This window comes from Eucyclogobius newberryi, unplaced genomic scaffold (genome assembly GCF_026437365.1).
Source record: "Eucyclogobius newberryi isolate DKJ021-1_F unplaced genomic scaffold, fEucNew1.0.hap1 SCAF_2, whole genome shotgun sequence".
In the NCBI taxonomy this organism is placed as follows: domain Eukaryota; kingdom Metazoa; phylum Chordata; class Actinopteri; order Gobiiformes; family Gobiidae; genus Eucyclogobius; species Eucyclogobius newberryi.
The window spans coordinates 20,138,119-20,160,204 of NW_027315834.1; the positions used below are offsets into that span (position 1 = coordinate 20,138,119).

At 41.7% G+C, this 22,086-nt stretch overlaps 1 protein-coding gene across 1 annotated transcript; it reads left to right on the forward strand.

The window, feature by feature from the left end:
* The first annotated feature begins 99 nt into the window (after positions 1-99).
* Positions 100-22,052, forward strand: vcanb (versican b). The gene is made up of 16 exons (XM_072454195.1): positions 100-293; positions 710-783; positions 1,027-1,431; positions 3,585-3,759; positions 3,823-3,950; positions 4,062-4,355; positions 12,934-13,620; positions 14,905-15,083; positions 15,357-16,590; positions 16,987-17,100; positions 17,196-17,309; positions 18,387-18,545; positions 19,091-19,173; positions 20,345-20,489; positions 20,564-20,746; positions 20,816-22,052. The coding sequence occupies exons 1-16, from the start codon at positions 256-258 to the stop codon at positions 21,043-21,045; spliced, it is 4,242 nt and encodes a 1,413-aa protein (XP_072310296.1). The 5' UTR covers positions 100-255; the 3' UTR covers positions 21,046-22,052.
* Positions 22,053-22,086: the final 34 nt, after the last annotated feature.

Below are 22,086 nucleotides of genomic sequence, written 5' to 3' on the forward strand. Positions count from 1 at the left end.
CCCTCATGACGCGAGCAGAGGGAGTGAGCGCGATGACGCGTCTGCCCCGGCTCTGGGCGGTGGAATGGGGTGCACAGACAAACGTGCCCCTCCTCGTCCAATGTTGGGATAATAGGGGGTGTAAAGTGCATTTGAACTTGCAGCTAGAGCTGAGAAGCAGGCAAGCACGGAGCAGCACTACTTTATATTTTACTGCTAACTGCGCTAATTAATCCTGGACATTTTAAGGACTCTTTTGTGCAACAGTATTGACATATGAGGGTTAGTGGACTTGCTGTTAAAGACCCCATAAGGTACGTTTTTGTGTGTTTTTCTTTATACAATGTTCCATCTGTCTTTTCTTGACTATGCCACAATAGTATTTGTCTAATTATGGTCCCTTAACCACCTCAAAACTGGCACTAATAATCCTGCAGCATTTGTGTGATTCCCATGTTCACACACTGATAGGTTCATGAGTGTGGGTGTGACAAATGGAGATATGGGGCGTCATTTGGGCTTAAGAATCTACATCAGTCCAACACCATGATCTCTGGATAAGCACTATCTTCACAGCTGGACTTTCTCTGGCCACCGCTGACCTCTGGGTGCTCTTTTTACCTTATAAGTGTATTGGTCTCATGTTGAAAATAGCTTCTCACACCCCCTCTTCAAAAGGTCTTTACATTTCTTAAGCCTCTTAAGAAGTTGTGTTTTTTGTTGTCCTTAGTTTTCGAATGATGCCCCACATGTTTACACGTCTGCTCTGCTTGGCGTGTCTGTGCTCTGGTCTTCCTCAGCACGGTGAGTCTCAGAAGAACCTCTGTGTAATCTACCTCTGTCACTTGCTTCTATTACTTCAGCAATTACTTTGTGTACAAGTTGTGCTCTTCAAATAAGCTTGCCTTACCTTGTCATGCCATATATTATAGTCCTCTTGATTATGGTAACGCTGGTGTGACACATGATTTAAGTTTCACCTCATTGCGGTATAAATTTCAATTTCACATCTCATCGTTTCATAAACTATTTGTCATTGTTCTTCAGCACCCTCACACCAGATGAAGCTCGAGACAGCCGCACCTGTCAGTGCGTCGCTAGCAGGCCATACTGTGCTCCCTTGCCACTTCTCTATAACCTCAGACTCTCTGAGCACTTCAACACTCGGTCCCCTCCACACCACAGAGGATCCGCTGAGGATTAAGTGGACCAAGCTGGAGGTGGATGGGGAGAAGCGGGTGGTGGAGAAGCTGGTTGTGGTTTCCCGAGGAGGAGAGATTAAGGTGGGACAGCAGTACATGGACAGGGTAAAGCTGCCTTCCTCGCCGATGTCCTTTCGAGATGCCTCTTTGGTGATTTCCAAACTCCGGGCCAGTGACGCAGGGCTGTACCGCTGTGAGCTGATGCTCGGCATGGACAACCTCCAGGGCACTGTGAGTGTCAACATCACTGGTGAGTCACTCAACTACTGTTTTATGTGCAGCTGTTAAAGAGTAGTGAGGGAGTGCATTTAGATGTGTTGTGTTTGTGAACCACTCACTAATCTTGAGTGTCCAGTTCAGTGTAAGTAAAAAGTAATACAACAATAAAGCCAGTTTAGCCATTATACAGTGGTCAATATAAACTGAAGTTGGTAAACTTTATATAGTTTTCTGTTTCAGAGACAATTCTGAGTTTGTAGACTCGACTGCCTTTCTTTTGTAAATAGTTATGTTTACGCAGCTGTAAAGCCCATATTAACATTTTATGACGTTATAAAGTTGTGGTCAACATCTTAACAAATATGTGCCTGTTTACACATTAAAAGGGACATGTCGCAGTGAATGTGCAGTTTGAGCTCAGGGTGTACCACATGTTCAGCTGCCATCTGACGACCTACAGTGTTCAAAGTAACACTACATGTCTGTGTTGAGACATATTCAGGTCGGAATTTTACTGGGCTCAAATTTTTCTGAACGTTTTCTACAAGTGTAGTTATTATGTGCTTAGACATATCATTATATGATGCTGCATTTACCGCTGCCATGTAAAGGCGGTGAAAGGATTAGATTGATTTGAGGCCGAACGCAAATGTTGTTGTTTTTTCCCCTATCTGAGGTCTCATCCATACAAACCAATCTAAACTGTTGCATATTTGCCTAATAAAGTTGTTTTTTCATGGCTGATTATTTGGGGCCGATCTTTTAAATTATATTCAATTCACAGCACTGAACTATTCTACCTATCATATTCAGTGCACTGCTCTGAATTTGAAAGTACAAAATAAATACAAATAAAAAAGAGAGAAATAATATAATGGGCATCCACTAGAGCCCTGTTTCCTTACAAAGACCACAGGCGGCACAAGTGCAGCACCACTTTCTGATGGAGTAAAGCTGCTCAAACAAAGCCTCATATATTTCCATTCCAGTGTGTCTACGGGACTCCCTAATAGAGTCCACTCTGTACTTTGTGGCACCATATCAACTGCATCAACCCTTGGCCTCAAGACAGTTACAGATTCCACATTTATACTGAACAGGGCGCTTTGTGGTATCAAGACAAAGACGTTCCCTATGAACAACTTACAACTGGTCATTTCACACTCCGTCCTATTCACATCCTCCTGCAGCTCTGCAAGGAAGATGCAGATGCATAATCCACCCATCCACAAGAGGATAAAGGACCTAATTACCAATCAGCACAACTATGTACATTTCAACCAGGAGAAGCTCGAATGAAGATGATATGCATTGGAAGATAAGAACGATATGATGATATATATGTTGATAAATATGATAGGTTGGGGCTTAGACCCCAGCAGGAAACGATGAGCGATGCATAGGAGGTGCAGAAGAGGAACTTCCCCCCTGGAGCCTAGACACTGCTGGTGGTAGTGGAAATAAATACCTGAAAGAAAATTAGACTGTAAATATTGTGCTGTGGTGCAAAGGTGGTGCTGGGGTGGAGGAGGGCTGCATGAGCCAAACTGCTGAATGGAGAGGCTGAGTTTAAAACCAGTTTGCTTAGTGGTGATAGGCTCAACTCAGCCTATCAGAGCAGATATACCGTATGTTCCAGACTATAATTCGGGAGTTTTTCATAGTTTTGGCCGGGGTGCGACTTATACTTATATTTATACTTATATACTTATACTCCGGAGCGACTTATATGTGATATTATTTGTTATTTTTACACTTGCAACCGCATTTCATACTCCACTTATACTTAAGTTAAAATAACAGGGTTGTGTTACTGTATGTTTTGTAATAATGATGATGATGACACAAAATCTTTAAACTGGTATATCACATATTTGGACACTCAAAGATGCTCTTGTTATGTGGTCATTTGGTAGCAGAGGTTAGTGCTCTGTGTAGGTTTCCTCCGGGTACTCCGGTTTCCCCTTCACTTGAGAGTGTGTTTTGAGAGTGAATGCGGGACAAAGGATGAAAATTAGCCCACGACTAATCCGGCGTGTTTACATCATGTGTTTCATGTATGCTCATTAACATGCACTGTCCCGACCTAATAAACACAAATACATTTACTTACCATTCATCGGCATCATTGGGTTGTGGTTGAGGAGTCAAATGAATGTCTTATTATGTTTACAACTCTTGCAGGTGTCGTTTTCCATTACCGGGCTCAAAGCACTCGCTACTCTCTGGATTTTCCTAAAGCGATTGAAGCGTGCATCTCGGCCGGAGCTGCGATTGCTACGCCTGAAGAACTCACTGCTGCATATGAAGATGGCTTGGACCAGTGTGATGCTGGATGGCTGGCTGACCAGACAGTGAGGTGTGTGATTCAAATATTTGTATTGAAGTGGAGTTAAGAGTGTAATCTGAGAATGTTTTTCAGATACCCAATCAAAGAACCTCGCCCTGGCTGTGCAGGTAACCTGTTGGGCAAACCAGGAGTGAGAACATACGGTGTCCGAGAACCGTCAGAGAAATATGACGTGTACTGCTTCATAGACAAACTGCAAGGTAACGGCCATTCAATTTAATCCAACTATATACTGTAAAAGTATTTAGTATTTAGTTCAAAGTAATTTAGATGTTTTAATTAACCATTTTACGCACTTGTCTTCATTTTAGGTGAGGTTTTCTATCCACCAATCAAAGAGAAGCTCACGTTTGAGCAAGCCAAGGCTGAATGTGAGAAACACAACACCGTTCTGGCCTCCCCTGGTCAGCTGTTTGCAGCCTGGAGGGAGGGGCTTAATCGCTGTGACAACGGCTGGCTCTCTGATGGCAGTGTCCGTTACCCCATCAACATCCCCAAACCCCAGTGTGGACGTGGCCTGCTGGGGGTGCGCACACTCTACAAGTATGAAAACCAAACTGGCTACCCTGATCCCACTGATAAACATGGTGCCTACTGTTTTAAAGGTAAGACACGACTCTTTAGTTTCTCTTATGCACATCATATTTAGGTGTCTTCTCTGTTATTAAAGGGCCTATTTTAACCTTCTTACAGTGCTATTGGTACCTCGTATAAGTATTTTTTTTATTGATTCCTGCAGTCTCTTGCTAGAGAATAGTCTCTATCCTTCCCCTCGGATGAGCAGATGAACGGGGGCTACTCACCAGGATGAGTAATCCTGGTGAGTGCCGCGGCACGCTTCCCTGTTTTAGCCCTTTCTCCAAATATCACCCAAGATATGGGTGATATTTCACCATTATGTTATGGGTGTTGCATAACATTTATTATTATCAACTATGCCATTAGGGCAGACTATGAAATGGGGAAAATAACATAATATAAGATCTTCAACTTAAAATAAATAAATAAATTAAATTAAACCTGCCATAGGCCCTGAAATAGGCATTAATGGTAATAGTTGTCCAAGTTACAAAAGTGTACTGCACATGGAAATGACTAAAGAAGTGACACTGAATGACAAGGGTCTTGCTCAATAAATGTACTTTAAACCCAAACAACAAAAGGATACACTTCTTGTACCCCTTTTATGGTGGGGCAGGTTTTTACAAGGGGAAAACCCAACACACTCTGACACAGATTTTGCACAACACTGTAAATGTCCCTAATGTATCACAGCTGGACTATCCCCAAAAAACGACCAACAGACAGAGGGAGGAAACTCAGAACAAACTTCTCCCATATGTAAACCCGTGATTACGAAATGGCGAGTTGCGAGTAAGAAGGAACATAGCATGGGGCATTTATGTTAGGATTCAAGAGGCTCTTATAAAATGTTCTGTATGTTGTGAGAGTGAAGGAAAGAGCCAGGGTGAGAGCTAAATGACAGCTTGTAGACAGACCCCAGCCCAGCCAGATGGCCATAGCTCACCAAATACATGACTTCATATTTGGGCAGAGCCAAAACCAACCTGAATGTGTAGCGTCTCTCCGTTATGTGTAAAAAGACCATACCAGACAAGAGCTGCAGTCTCCAGGGTCTGCAGGCCATTTGGCAATAAACACCTTTGTTATGCGACTGTGGAAAAATGCTCAAAGGAGAGAGGTGGAGTGGGGAAATAGGGGAAAAAAACTCAATCTGTGCACTTATCCAGGACAGCCAGAAGGAGGGGGTCAGTTACACACAAGTTTAATAAATATTATGGCAGTGACATGTAAAACTACTAATACAACAGTGATTATGCAAATGTCTGATGTGTCAAACAGAAATATAATTTATTATAATCTGTACTTTGTCAAGTGAAATGTATTGAATCATTATTTGCATATAGAACAATTACTGATTGAATCACTTCCACACACTATGACTATTGTTTTGTCATAATTAGGCCCGAGCGCCACAAGAAATCGAGCGTGAAGCGCTCGCCCACTTCCAAACACTCACTAACGCACTCCTTCACTCACGCACGCCCCGTGCATACTAATTAGTAGTAGGAAAATGGAACTTTACCGTTGTAAACGGGCGAAGCCCGTGCAAAAGTACGCACTAAACGAGCACTTTAAATTCGCGGTCGTCATCCCCATATAAAGCACTCATTTGCGCTAAGTAGCTCACGAATACGTTCCCCATCTCTTGCATGTTCCGTGCATACAAGCATGCAAAAATTGAACATTATTACAAGCATGCAAAAATTGAACATTATTACTGTATAGAGGGCTAAAAACACAAAGTGGGCGGAGCCCACTCAAAATTAACGAAAGTACCCGTCAGTGACCAGGGACCCACACCATGAGGTAGGAAAGCGAAAATGTATAGTTTATGATATTTGAAAAATGGGAAACATTGTTTTCGCATCGGAATATTATTCTTTCTTCTTCTTCTTCTTCTTCTTCTCGGGACCAACCCCCCTATTTTTCACTCAGTGAACATTGACGAAAAGTCACAAAAATTTGCACACCTCTAAAAATCGTGCCTCTCTACATTCTGGCTATTTCCCTTTTCTAAAATAAAAAAATTGGCGCGTCAGCACCCCCAAATGTACCAAAAATGCATTGAGAGATAGGAAATGGCCCAAAAAAAATCTGATCGTAGAATCATGAAATTTGGCGCAGAGGTAGATGGTGACAAGAGAAGTAAAAAATATTATTACGGCAACGCCGTCCGCCCAACCAAATCTCGGCCATATTGGTTCAAAAATGGCTAAGCTGGACTCTGGAGTTTTTCCAAATGTCGTACTTTTACGAACTCCTCCCAGGACGTTGGCCCTAAAAAGCTGAAATTTGGTGAAAATGCTACTGAGGAGTGGGAGATCAAAAGTTATTCAAATTACATTGATACCTGTCACGGTCTCTGAGCGGCGAAGCCGCAAACTTTAGCTAGAATTTCAGAAATCTCCCAAATTTAACATTTCTGCCGTTTGCGCAGATAAAGTCCGAATTGCGTCAAATTAGAATCAGTTGTTAAACTCTTTGCCCTAAACCTACTTGAAGTGAAATAAATTAATTTGGCGCCACAACTCAATTTTGGCATACCCATCAAAAAAGTAAATGAGACCCATGTCATAATTGTTATGGCTTTGCCGTAACGATGACCGAAACCTTCCATGTTATTCCAATGGGGAAATCGCCAGAACATGTTTACACTTTAGACTTTCACAAACCCCTCTTAGGGCGTCAGCCCTATTAACCTGAAATTTGGTGAGACTCATCTTCAGGGGTGGACCATCAAAAGTTATCCACATTTTTATTCAAAGAGTCACGGTGTCTGTGCGGCAAAGCCGCACATTTTGCCAAGAATTCAAAATAAAATTGCTTTTTGATGGTAAAACAAAGGGGAGAAGATGTGACATCGTCACAGATTCAGCAGTAGGCGTAATAAAAGGACAATTTTGGCGCGTTAGCGCCCCCTCCTCTTGCGGTGTGGCAGCGGCGGCGTGGCGAGGGCCGATCATTGCCGCTTGCGGCTATATTTAGGCCCGAGCCCCAGCAGGGCGGAGGGCCTATTGCTCCCGCAACGCTGCCGAAGGCAGCGTTGCAACTGTCTTACCAAACATGCGGGCGCAGCCCGCATGTTTGGTGCCCCGTCGCCCCTGGCAAGTACAGTGAACTAGCCCATGCCGAAGGCATGGATCATGCATACTTACTCCTGCTATGACAGAAATAGTCAACAATTAGTGAATGGGCGTAGCCCATTCACTAATTGTTGACAACAGCAGCGCGAAGCGCTGCATTCCTTCAAAAACCCTCCTGGCATCGTCCTGTACGCGAGAATCCATGCCGCAGGCATGGGCCATGCTTGTATCTGCTCAAATCAATGGAAGTCTATGGGGAGTGGGCGGGGCATCCCGACGGAATAGGGAGTGACGAGCGCGTAAGCGCTCGTAATGATGATTCCACCCCATGGCGGCATCGGGAAGGCTTAGAGCTTTCAAACGATGTATAATTTGTTGTTATAGTGAAAACGGCTATATTGTTTTTGCTAAAAATATTATTATTATTATTTTTCTTGTTCTTCATCGCTTTGAACTCTAATTTGACCCCCTGAACATGCTCAAAAACTCACCAAACTTTGCCCAAAATTCAGAATCGGCGAAAAATTTTGTTTTTTCTGGGCCATTTTTTTTTTCTAAAAAAATGGCGCGACAGCGCCACCGACAAAAGTCAAAATACATTGCGCCTATGGGAGACGCCCCGAGTTCAACTTTGTCGTAGAGCTACGAAATTCGGGACACGCATTCCTCTCGTGAGGACAAAAAAAAAAAATCATTGTGGCCACGCCCCCAGACTTACCCTATGGCCGCCATTTTCCTCTGAAAATGAAAATACGCTGTGTTAGCCATTTTGTTCACGTCAAACTCTGACGAACTCCTCCTAGGGCGTTTTGCCCACCAACTTCAAAATCGGCGTACGTCCTCTGGACAAGTGGGGCATCTAAAGTTATCCAATTTTTTGAGATACCTTTTACGGTCTGTGTGCGGCACAGCCGCAAAGTTGGACAACTTATTTTGGAATATTGCAGATCTAAACATTGCTCCCATTTGATCAAAACGAGTCCGATTATGACCAAATTTGAATCAGTTGTTAAACTTTCTAGTTTGGACCAGTTTAGGCTGACAAAATTGAAATGGGTGCGATAGCGCCCCCTACAGAGTGACCTTTAAATTAACATTGAAGGTCAAAAATTAGTTTTACCAAAATTGTCTAAACTTTACCCAAAATTCTATTTTGCCGTCCCGATCACAAAAGCCAATCACAAAAATGCCTCAATTTTTACAGCGTAGTCGTAGCGATGACAGAAACCTCCCATGTTATCCCTATGGGAAAACCACAAAATCTCTCAAATTACCACATTATTATGTTTTACACTTTAACAAACTCCTCCTAGTGCGTTTTGCCCACCAACCTCAAAATTGGTGTACGTCCTCTAGACAAGTGGGGCATCTAAAGTTATTCAAATTTTAAGGATAACATTTACGGTCTCTGTGCGACGGAGCCGCAAACGTTTCCCAGAATTCTGACTATTTGGCCTTCAGAGTGGCCTATAAACAATATAGTTTTTCCAAATGACATGATATTTTGAACAAAATTCTAATTTGCCATCCTGATCATAAAAGTATGAGAGCCAAAGTCATATTTTGTACGGCGTAACCGTAGCGATGACAGAAACATCCCATGTTATCCTTATGGGAAAATCGCAGAATCGCTCAAATCACCACATTTTTACGCTTCACACTTTAATGAACTCCTCCGAGGGCGATTGTCCGATCAAGTTCATATTTGGAGAATATCATCTACACAAGCGCGGCATCAAAAGTTATCCATATTTTTATTCCAAGTGCTACGGTCTCTGTGCGGCGGCGCAGCAAATTTGACTGACACTTGTGTTCATTTGCACTGGATTGGCCATGTCAATTGTGTCGCCGTCTGTCAAGTTCTTTTTTAATTCAACACACAATAAGGGCGCCATCTTTATCAAGTCGAAAGCGCAGAGTCGGAAGGCCGGCGGCCCGCGAGGGCCGTTGGATGCCGCTTGCGGCTTTAATTTTTATTATTTTTCTTGTTCTTCTGCTTTTTGAACTCTAATTTGACCCCCTGAACATGCTCAAAAACTCACCAAACTTTACCCAAAATTCAAAATCGGCGAAAAATTTCGTTTTTTCTGGGCCATTTTTTTTTCCGTTAAAAAATGGCGCGACAGCGCCACCGACAAAAGTCAAAATACATTGCGCCTATGGGAGACGCCCCGAGGTCAACTTTGTCGTAGAGCTACGAAATTCGGAACACGCATTCCTCTTGTGAGGACAAAAAAAAAATATTATTGTGACCACGCCCCCAGACTTACCCTATGGCCGCCATCTTCCTTTGAAAATGAAAACACGCTGTGTTAGCCATTTTGTTCACGTCAAACTTTGACAAACTCCTCCTAGGGCGTTTTGCCCACCGACTTCAAAATTGGCGGACGTCCTCTAGACAAGTGGGGCATCTAAAGTTATCCAATTTTTTGAGATACCTTTTACGGTCTGTGTGCGGCGCAGCCGCAAAGTTGGACAACTTATTTTGGGATATTGCAGATCTAAAAATTGTTCCCATTTGATCAAAACAAGTCCGATTAGGACCAAATTTGAATCAGTTGTTCAACTTTCTAGTTTGGACCAGTTTATGATGACAAAATTGAAATGGGCGCGATAGCGCCCCCTACAGAGTGACCTTTAAATTAACATTGAAGGTCAAAAATTAGTTTTACCAAAATGTTCTAAACTTTACCCAAAATTCTATTTTGGCGTCGCGATCAAAAAAGCCAATCAGACAAATACCTTAATATTTACGGCGTAGTCGTAGCGATGACATAAACCTCCCATGTTATCCCTATGGGAAAACCGCTAAATCTCTCGAATATCCACATTTTTCTGTTTCACACTTTAACGAACTCCTCCTAGTGCGTTTTGCCCACCGACCTCAAAATCAGTGTACGTCCTCTAGACAAGTGGGGCATCTAAAGTTATCCAAATTTTAAGGATAGCTTTTACGGTCTCTGTGCGACGGAGCCGCAAACGTTTCCCAGAATTCTGACTATTTGGCCTTCAGAGTGGCCTATAAACAATAGAGTTTTTCCAAATGACATGATATTTTGAACAAAATTCTAATTTGCCATCCTGATCATAAAAGTATGAGAGCCAAAGTCATTTTTTGTACGGCGTAACCGTAGCGATGACAGAAACATCCCATGTTATCCTTATGGGAAAATCGTAGAATCGCTCAAATCACCACATTTTTACGCTTCACACTTTAACGAACTCCTCCTAGGGCGATTGTCCGATCAAGTTCATATTTGGAGAATATCATCTACACAAGCGGGGCATCAAAACTTATCCATAGTTTGATTCTAAGTGCTACAGTCTCTGTGTGGCGGACCCGCAAATATATGTCAGAAATGGGAAAACAGCGAAATCTCTAAAATGACCACATTTTTACGCTTCACACTTTAAATGGTCACATTTATATAGCGCTTTTCTACCGTCAAGGTACTCAAAGCGCTTTACATCAAGGAACCAGTCACCCATTCACACACACATTCACACCCCAGATATACGCAGACACTGGGGGGCGAGTTGGGTTAAGTGTCTTGCCCAAGGACACAACGGCAGTATTCACATGAGGCAGCTGCGATCGTACCGCCAACCTGCGGGCCAGTGGATCTGACCGCTCTGACCGAGCGGCGAGTCGAACCGCCGACTTTAACGAACTCCTCCTAGGGCGATTGCTCGATCAAGTTCATATTTGGGGAAATCATCTACACAAACGGGGCATCAAAAGTTATCCATATTTTGATTTTAAGTGCTACGGTCTCTGTGCCGTGGAGCTGCAAATATATGTCACAAATGGGAAAAACGCCAAATCCTTGAAATGTTCACATTTACGCTTCACACTTTAATGAACTCCTCTGTGGGCAATAGCTCGATCAAGCTCATATTTGGGGAAAATAATCTACACAAGCGGAGCATCAAAAGTTATCCATATTTTTATTCCAAGTGTCACGGTCTCTGTGCGCTGGAGCTGCACATTTGACCGACATTTGTGTTCATTTGCACTGGTTAAGCACAGCATTGTACATGTCCAATGTGTCGCTGTCTTAGTTCTTAGACAATTGCAGTAGCGCCATCTCTGTAAAATGCAGAGAGCAGAGTCGGAAGGCCGGCGGCCCGCGAGGGCCGTTGGATGCCGCTTGCGGCTTTAATTCTTTCTTTCTTTCTTCTTCTTCTTCTTCTTCTTCTCGGGACCAACCCCCCTATTTTTCACCCAGTGAACATTGACGAAAAGTCACAAAAATTAGCACACCTCTAAAAATCGTGCCTCTCTACATTCTGGCTATTTCCTTTTTCTAAAACTAAAAAAAATTGGCGCGTCAGCGCCCCCAAATGTACCAAAAATGCATTGAGAGATGGGAAATGACCCAAAAAAAATCGGATCGTAGAATCATGAAATTTGGCGCAGAGGTAGATGGTGACAAGAGAAGTAAAAAATATTATTACGGCAACGCCGTCCGCCCAACCAAATGTCGGCCATATTGCTTCAAAAATGGCTAAACGTGACTTCGGAGTTTTTCCAAACGTCGTACTTTTACGAACTCCTCCCAGGGCGGTGGCCCTAAAAAGCTGAAATTTGGTGAAAATGCTACTGAGGAGTGGGACATCAAAAGTTATTCAAATTACATTGATACCTGTCACGGACTCTGAGCGGCGAAGCCGCAAACTTTAGCTAGAATTTCAGAAATCTCCCAAATTTAACATTTCTGCCGTTTGCGCAGATAAAGTCCGAATTGCGTCAAATTAGAATCAGTTGTTAAACTCTTTGCCCTAAACCTACTTGAAGTGAAATAAATTTATTTGGCGCCACAGCGCCCCCTACAGATTTTATATGGAGGTTAAATGTTTAGTTTTGAGAAATTTTATGAAATTTGACACACAACTCAATTTTGACATCCCCATCAAAAAAGTCAATGAGACCCATGTCATAATTGTTATGGCGTTGCCGTAGCGATGACTGAAACCTCCCATGTTATTCCAATGGGGAAATCGCCAGAACATGTTTACACTTTAGACTTTCACGAAGTCCTCCCAGGGCGTTAGCCCTATTAACCTGAAATTTGGTGAGACTCATCTTCAAGGGTGGACCATCAAAAGTTATCCTCATTTTTATTCAAAGAGTCACGGTGTCTGTGCGGCAGAGCCACACATTTTGCCAAGAATTCAAAATAAAATTGCTTTTTGATGGTAAAACAAAGGGGAGAAGATGTGACAGCGTCACAGATTCAGCAGTAGGCGTAATAAAAGGACCATTGGGGCGCGTTAGCGCCCCCTCCTCTTGCGGCGTGGCGGCGGCGTGGCGAGGGCCGATCATTGCCGCTTGCGGCTATATTTTAATATTAGTATTATTTATTCAAACACAGGTCTTAAGGATTTTATATTATGCAAACAGAAATGTTGAAATGTCTCCCAGTAAACTCAAGGGCTGCAGAATTTTCTACAGAACATTGGTGTAGCAGATTTGAAAAGCACAATTTTCAAAGACTGTATTTTTTTCCCTCAGCTAAACTACCTGAACCGACAACTCCAGCTCCTTCTGTGATCCCCTCAAACAGGCCTACATGGACCATCAGCACTACAGCGCCCGCAGACTCTGAGAGGGTCCAAATCCAAACAAATGAGCCAGAGCCAGTGCCCCACTCAGCTACAACACATAAACCTGATTATACAACTTCAGCCCCCCACTTAGAAATCAGCGATACCATTCTAGATGATTATGATATTCAGGATTTTGAAAACAGGACTTATTTAGAGTCTGTGCCTATCAGAGGAGATGTATTACCCCCATTGCAGCTCCCCCTTACACCATCCAGTCCTCCACATGGTGCACACATAGGACTGGGTCAGAGTAGCGTCAGTGGAGAGTTGGTTAAGGATAGTTTTTTGGAAGACAGACTCAGTGTCTCTCCCACACAGGTGCAAGGCTCTTCAAATCCTTATGTGGAAACGGACAGCTCCCAGATGGAAGTGAGGGGTGTGACCCCAGAGGTAGTGAGTTCAGAGAAGGTCACTACAGATCCAGGTGTGCCAGTGGGTAGTGGGGACATGGGACACACTGCAGTAGTCTTCAAAGAGGACATCACTCCTGGACTGTTTGACCAGTCAGGGTCCAGTGCTGTAGATGCAGAGTCCTCGGGCAAACCTCCCATTCATGTCATTGTCGTCAATGTGCACAGTCAAAACCAGTCGGGTAAGTGGACACTTTCAACCAAGTTTAATGATGTCTTAAGTGTGTTCATCTGTGTGTGTTATTATTAAGCAGTGTTCACACCAAGTGTCATTTTCTCCCACATAGTAAAAAACACTTCACATAACTCTTGTATTATTATTAGCATACAACAATATCTAAGAGTGTACCCATTCTTTGTGAGGAACATTTCATTAAGCATTGTACACCAAGTGTACAATGTGGAAGTACTGGAAGTACATACACATATATATGATATAATATATTGACTTGATTCTTTGATTCTTTTCACTGTGCAGCAAAGAGAAGATCTGTGTATAACACATACTGGTATTAGAGTCAGATGTGGAAAGTTTTGAAGTAATTTCTGCTTGACTGAGTTTCAGCTAAACATTTTACAAACTCATCAGGGTGTATCATTTGGGAAAACAAGCTTTTGTAATAGTCATACATTTAAAACGCCAGCTTTCCCTCACCCTACCTACATTACTCTTTGCCTTCTTTGTCAAATACTGGTGGTCCAATGGAAGAGCTTTTTTCTTGTGATCCAGAAACAACCCACAACTGGTTGACCCTAATTGTCCTCCCTCCAGGGATCTCTCTGGACCAACAGTTTATCACTTACATTTCATTTCTTTAAGACCCTCAGTACTACTTTTGCATATATTAACCTCTCACATGTGTTCATGCTCCACTTACAGCCTCTACAGGATTCTTCCTCTGGCCACGCCATCTTCCCTGTGTTTGTTATTGAAATATTAAAGGTGTATTATGTTGCATAGCGATTCATCATAAGAGCCCCCACCACTCACTGTTTCCACGTCTTGAGGAAATTAGGAACATTTAAGCAGTGAGCTCTATGATGAAATGTCTTTCTGTTACAAGCCATATCAATGTCAGAATCACAGGGGCATTTGACTTTGAGCCACATGGTGCAGCTAAACTACTTAGATAGATATGTCTCATTTACCATGTGCCCCACTCCAATGCTAGGTGCACATAAAGGTATATGCTTGTTTCACTTTTTTAGAACATTTTTGCACCATTTCCCACGATATTGCTTCCATGTGTACCATGAAGTCCTAATGAGAAGACAAGTGCTCATTGTCTTATGTGCAGCCTTCGGCACCCAGTGACTGACCTTAATCATAACCATCACAAACTGGGAACTATCCAGATACACTTTGGGTCTTTTAATCAACAACACAACAAACTAAACATTTCATGTGTTGCATAAGAAGGCCTACTATGAACTTCTACCTAAATGTGGTGCTTGTTTGTCCACAGTTGATGACGTCCTGAGTTTTCTGAACCGGCCAGTGGGTGTGGATGATGGTCCTTTCTTCCCCCTGATCCCTGACCTGTATCAGGGCAACGAGAATGTACAGGGGGGCTTCACCGACCCTTTGGAAGCATCTCCTCTTAGCTTGCCCTCAACAATCAGCTTTTTCAATGGAAAACATGAGGTATCACATAAAGATCATATGTATCTAATTCATGTTTTTGACTATATTGATAATTTTGACAATGGCTTAATAAATAACAGTTGTTGTTTTTAAAGGTTTTTCAAAATGCTAGAAAATGTATGAGTCAAAATACTAATATCAAATCAACTGTTTCTGAGCATGCTGTAACTTGCACCATAGATATGCAAATTAAGTGCTATATATAAATCAATAATTAGAATTCTTATGTAAGTGTATTGATGCACATGACTTATAATGTTGGTCTCTCCTCAGGTGACATTTAAACCTGGCCTCCCTGAAGAAGCCAGGGGAGATCAATTTGAAATAGCTGCCCCTGTCCAGACAGAAGAGGGACAAAAGAGGAACAGGGATGATGTTGAGACTGCCTCACCTTTCGACTATGGCTCCATCGAGGTGCGCACAACGCCGGAGTATGATTACTCTCGCTCTACTGGTGCTCATCCTGATCGAGAGGCTAAAATGCAGCCAGAAGCAAGTCGTGAAGATGCCACCACACTAACCCAGACTTACACTGCAGCACCAATCACATCCCCAGGTTTGTTCTCGTCCCATGTGTCCTTCACTAAAGGCCTCTCCACATATGAGGACATGGAAGGGTCCGGCACCAAGGGGGCAGAGGATTCCTCCCTTGAAGGTTCGGGGAGCGGCGTGTTTCCTACTGCCGTTGTACCAGACGTCAGGACGGATGAGATGGAAATAGATGGAGTTGAGCTGACCACAACATCCAGCATCAGGGTTCAAACGGAGGAGTTTGAAGGATCCACTTCTGGAGAAGACGAGGCTTCAGGTCAGGACGATTACCCCCCGGAGACGTACAGATTTACAAGCACACTTTCACCAATACCCTCTACATTCCGACCTAAAATGTATGGTGCCGTAACTGAGACACCTTTAGTTCGACATGCCGCAGCTATGACGACAGAATCAGGAACAAGTTCCAAAAAATTGGACAGAGAAGTGAAGCTTTTTGGTAAAAATGTGATCACTTCACCGCCATCAACCGCAAGAACACAAGAACGCTCCACACATTCGTCTTTGGAGGCAACAAGAGCTACGACATTAAACACTGTTCACTATGACCAAACTATGACTATGGAATCTGAAAAGAAGACCCCAGTCCCTTCTCTTGCTTCAAAGTATCAGACTGTTCCCACTAAGTCAGACACCACAACACTTGATTCCGAAAGGGCCCACAAAACGATAATAGAACACCTAATGGCGCTGCTCACAAGTACGACCCGAGTCTCAGCCTCAACATCGCCATTGTACACCTTCGACCAAAGCACCAAATCAGTCCCTGAGTGGGCTCTCGTCCCCGATCCTGATGCCACTCCTTTGCCCGACGTCTTGAACGACTACGACAGAGAGATTGTGCCTCACTTGGAGTCCCAGCCTGAGAAAGCAGCAGAAACAGCAGCCACAGAGCAGCCAGAAGCTGTCACCTACCCAGCGTTCTCTGTGGAAGCCAGCACTGTCAATATCAGAGGTACTAATAATTATAATATATTATAATAATAACTAATAATTACTCATCTGGAGCGCTTTTATGATATACCTAGATTCTTTTTCGATATTATGTATATTACATATTAGAATATAACAAGGTGATACTTTTGACACACATTATAAAGTTATTTATGGTAAACTTAAAACGGATTTCAACGCTCATTGTTATATCCAGCTCATATACAGTATCATCAGAACCAGGTCAAAATGTATCCCTCAAGTTAATCAGATTTCAACTTGCACTTCTGTCAGTTGATCTTCTTCTCCTGATGATAACATTTTTTTATGTTTTGGTGATATTGTCATGAAATGTAATATATTGCAGGTCAGCAGGACATGCTGATGTGCTAAGTGTCATTTTCTGTGCCCTATTCAGATCTGCTGCCATGTGCTCTAAGTCTGTGCCTCAATGGCGGCTCCTGCTACAAAAAAGGATCTGAAAACATGTGTGTCTGTGCACCTGGATATACGGGGCAGCGCTGTGAAACCGGTACAGCCTTTATAAAGACATGTTCTTCAGTGAGCACATCGCAATGACCTTATACTGACAGACAAATGAGGAGTAATATAGGCTTATGTGTGCAGATGTCGATGAGTGCCAGTCAAACCCGTGTTTGAACGGAGCCACGTGTCTGGATGGGGTCAACTCTGTCACCTGCCTCTGCCTGCCCAGCTATGCAGGAGAACTGTGCGAGCAAGGTCAGTGTATGTGTCAGCGCTATATGGCAACAGATACTTAAGGTTTCATGAATGTAATCTTTATTTAGGACACAAACACTGGCAGTATACAAAATATTGCAATTATAATTATAGACCAAAAGTCTCAGAATTCCTAGTTTATTATATAAAGACAAAGGCAAGTGTCCTGATCTCAGGACTAACCAGAGCTTGTACAAGCATTAGGGCCTATAAAAGGTTTACAATCTCAGTGTGTACTCTACAGAACAAAATTCGGGAAACAATCGTCATTGTTATCTTAACTATTTTTAGTTAGACACCTATTGCCAGATAGTTTTCCACCCAATTTCTATTTTGGATTTGTTAGTCACAATCCCAATCAGTGCAGTTTGCCAGGCCTGATACAGGCCGGACTCTGTCAGATAAAGAACAGCTGTCTTCTTGTTGCTGCCACTGGAAACTACAGCGAAAGAGAACTTTGTCCCTTTTATTTTGGTCAGAAAGCCTTTCCCGCTGTATGGCACTTGAACAATGCTAAATACAGCCTCTACTTTCTCCACCTAAGCCCTTATATCTGTTTTTAAATTAGTGATTGCTTGTCACAAGGAGCCAGTGCTTGTTCATTAGTCCAATGTGGGCAAGGCCTCAGGGTGCCCTCACAAGGGTGCACATACAGACCACCACAGCCATGGGCTTTAGCTCATACAACACAGACAGTGTTGCTTTGTCCGATAAAACTCACAAAGGCATCAAACAGCATTGAGTCATTGTATAGTATAATAAATAGACACATAGCAATGTGCATATTGTCAACAGTGTTTTATTAAATATATATTATTATTATTATTATTATTATTATTATTATATCTTATATCTTATCTTATTAACAAAAATGGAAACTTTATCCACTGATGTGGAGATTTGCTTTTGGTTGTACCAAACGATTAAAAACATTCACAACCATACTGTATAAACAGTACATACAAATCATACAATGTCATGTGGATATCATTTCAATATTATTTGTTAAACCTATGATTAAAGTAACATTCTTATCAAACAGGTTATACATTTCCCATGTAAAATTTATTTCTGCAGACACTGAGGTGTGTGGATTTGGTTGGCAGAAATTCCAGTCTCATTGCTACAAGTATTTCACTCACCGTCGAACCTGGGACTCGGCTGAAAGAGAGTGTCGGATCCACGGCGCCCACCTTAGCAGCATCATGTCCCACGAAGAGCAGCTTTTTGTAAACCGTACGCCAATGTACACAGATCATGTTTTTGGATAATGTAGTGAGGAGTATCCTTAAATATTCAGTAAATATTTAAACTTAAGTTAGTTTTTTTTAGTTCATTGATGCTTCAGGTTTTCCATTAGAGCTTTAAGTTTAATCACAATCTAAATGGCAACAGTTATATTTTTATTTGTAACATATTTTTGTATAAAATCTATAGTCTCCATTAAATGGTGTGTAAAACCTGCTAACCTTTTAGTTGGTGCTGCATTTAATTCTTGTGCTTATTATTCATATTTCAGTTTCTCTCTAGTGTCAATACTTTTGTTGAAGCGTGAACTCCATTAAAATTTTAAAGGAGAAATCACAAATCTCAATACATTAAAATGCCATTAGATATTTTTCAAAAGTTATTCTTAATCATCCTGAGATATTTTTCTGAGTTAATTTTCTATGCTGCCTCATCTCTTACAATTGATCTCTTACTTTTGTAACAGTCTGTTACATTTATTTGAAATGTGCTGCCTGGATCCGTGTTGTGATCTCTGTGCTCTTCCTCTGCAGGGCTGGGCAGTGACTATCAGTGGATCGGCCTAAATGACAAGATGTTTGAGAGAGACTTCAGATGGACCGACGGCCGACCCATGGTAAAGGAGCATTTCTTTCTAAAAGGCACAGTTGCACCTAAAGTCTGAATCATTTGCTCATTAGTTCAAATATGATATTCAAATGAAAGTCCAGTGATGAGAATTAAGCATTCAATGCACTAAATTGAAAATATATAGCTATATTTTAAATGGGCAGTTGCTAAAGTTGACCTTGTAAATGCTTTGTTTTTCTATCAAAAGCAAAACCACACAAATTCCCTAAATATTTCATTGCATTTCATTTCTACTTTTACTTGAGTGTTACTTGAGAGTAACATTGGCCAAAGCTTGCCAAAATAAACATTCTGTGCGTCAAATCCATTAAACTCTTGGATACTGTAACTCAAATGGAGTCGTCAGTCCTGTGGTTGTTGCTGTACAGATTTAAGTGGCCTCTGCTCTTTGTCTCATCCTCTGACATAGTCTTGCACACACAGTGCGTCCGTTGGGAACCATCAGCTGTTCAAGATGGATTCAATGAGAAACTCAAAACTGGGGGGACCCTGTACTTGTCATGTGTTATCTTTCAGAATCAAGGCACACCCTGCGTTTGCAGTCATTCTGCATATTTGTAACATTTGAACCACATGAACTTGAATCCATAATTGTCTTGTTTAATTTACTTACTGTTAAAACTTGTTGCAGGAACATTTCAATATTTAATTTACAAACGCACACTCACAGGGACGTACACTTTGAGAAGTGTACGTCCCTGTAGCGCTTCCATCTGGTGAGAATGTGCATTACACAGAGGAGTTATCCCTCTTTGCTCTGAGCCTTGTTCCCATGGGGATAGGTGGAGGCTGCGTAACCTTGATGCATGTAACAAATGTGTAATATTTACTGTGAAGTTTAGAACCATGAGAAAGTGTCTTGTTTGTTTAACTGCGGATGTAAATTAGCCTAAGGTAGAATGCATCAAATGGCCACAATATATACATCGTCCCCTTAAATAAAAACACTGTTACTTTGATGTTTCCGACCCAATTATTGGTATGTTTTTATTTTACCCTTTTTCTCCATCTTGGTGTAAAAAAGAAAATATTCTAACACGGACTCTCCAACTTTAGGAGAAGGTTAAGAACCTGAAAAACAACCTATGTCGTCTTTGTTGGCAGCAGGATGCTTTCAGAGGCTGGTATTGTATCTGATACTATGTATGTTCTGACAGCAATATGACCACTGGAGGCCCAACCAGCCAGACAGCTTCTTCCAGTCGGGAGAGGACTGTGTGGTGATGATCTGGCATGAAGGAGGACAGTGGAACGATGTGCCTTGTAACTACCACCTCACTTTCACATGCAAGAAGGGAACCGGTACTCACAAGACTCAAATACAGTACTTTTTCATTTTTTTAAATAGCATTATAATGATTTGATACTCCCTGCAGTGTCATGTGACCAGCCTCCTGTTGTAAAGGACGCCCGCGTGTTTGGAGCCATGAAGCCGCGGTACGAAATCAACACGCCGGTGCGTTATCACTGCAATCAGGGCTTCATCCAGAGACACACGCCCACCATACGCTGTCGGGCCAATGGCCAATGGGACGTCCCCAGAGTCACCTGCATGAGTCGTGAGTGCCTTTTCCTCATATTAACAATAGTGTGTTGTTGTCTACATTTTAACTGTGTTTGTATTCAAGCGGCCACGTACCACAAGGCATTGACTGTAAAGCACCGCAACAAAGAAAACCATCATCCGCCTAATAAGCACTTTAACCACCACACCCACCTCACAAAGAGCCATGATACACACAGTCAAGCTCAGCAAAACAACCATGGCATTTTTCAACGAATCTGGAATCCTTTTCAGCAGCTTCTTAATAAACAGCGGCCCCACGATCAGGTTCAGAATGATCAGATTGGAGCTTGAGGTTTGAGTGGGTTTAGGATGTTTCTAACTTTTGGGGCATGGAGAGAGAAACACTCACATCTGTGTCTCAAAGCCTCACTAAAGCATATGGGTTATTTTTCTATAATATGGCTCATTCAAGCACATCAGTGAGATGTTTTATCTCACATTATCTCATACTTCTGCTTAAAACAGCTCCATGGAGAATGTGAACTTCAGTGCCATCTGTGAAATAAAGAACTCAAATATTATCTAATATTATCACAGATGTTTTAGCTGTTTATTATTTGTTTATAGATTAATGCAAAGTCTTAAATGTTAGACATTTTTATTGTTGAATTTTATAGTTTATACAATTGTTTGTACAAAAGTTTTATACATAATTAAAAAAATATGTTTTTTTTAAACAAAAGGGAATTTGATATGAACAATATTTTTAAGGAGTAACCAGGCACGCCCACATATGTGTTTGTAGGAGATTCAAAACCATTGTATGTTCTTTTTGCACAGTAAACCCAAATGTGTCACATGTCTATGTTAATGTATGAATGTTTGTGTTCTTTACAGGCAATGTTCTCAATAACATAAATATGAGTCCATTTAATTTAAATTATTCTATTCAAACTTTGAATGAGACTAATGATGTTGTTCATACTGTTTACAGAATTGGTGTTTAGAAACTTAATTTGTTTTCTGCACCGTACACATGTCTTTATTTTCTCACCAGTCAATGCTTCAGACTGTGGTCTTTGCTGCAGATCTGGAATCTGTTGTATTGTACCAATATTAAAGGGGCTGTGAAATTGACTCTTTATGGAGACAAAGGTTTGGTGCACAATTTCAAACATTTATTTCATGCTTTGCATTCCAAATGTATATATTTTGATGGCAAATATGCAAAATTGCAACAGGTTCAAGCAGTTAAAGTTGTAAGAGCTTATTTGTATGTATGCAGTCTTATCATAATCAAACTTTGTCTTTTGTCACTGTCTGATGCTTGTGCAATAAAAAATGTGAATTTAAGAGAATTCTATTTCCATTTTTACAGATTTGTATTATACA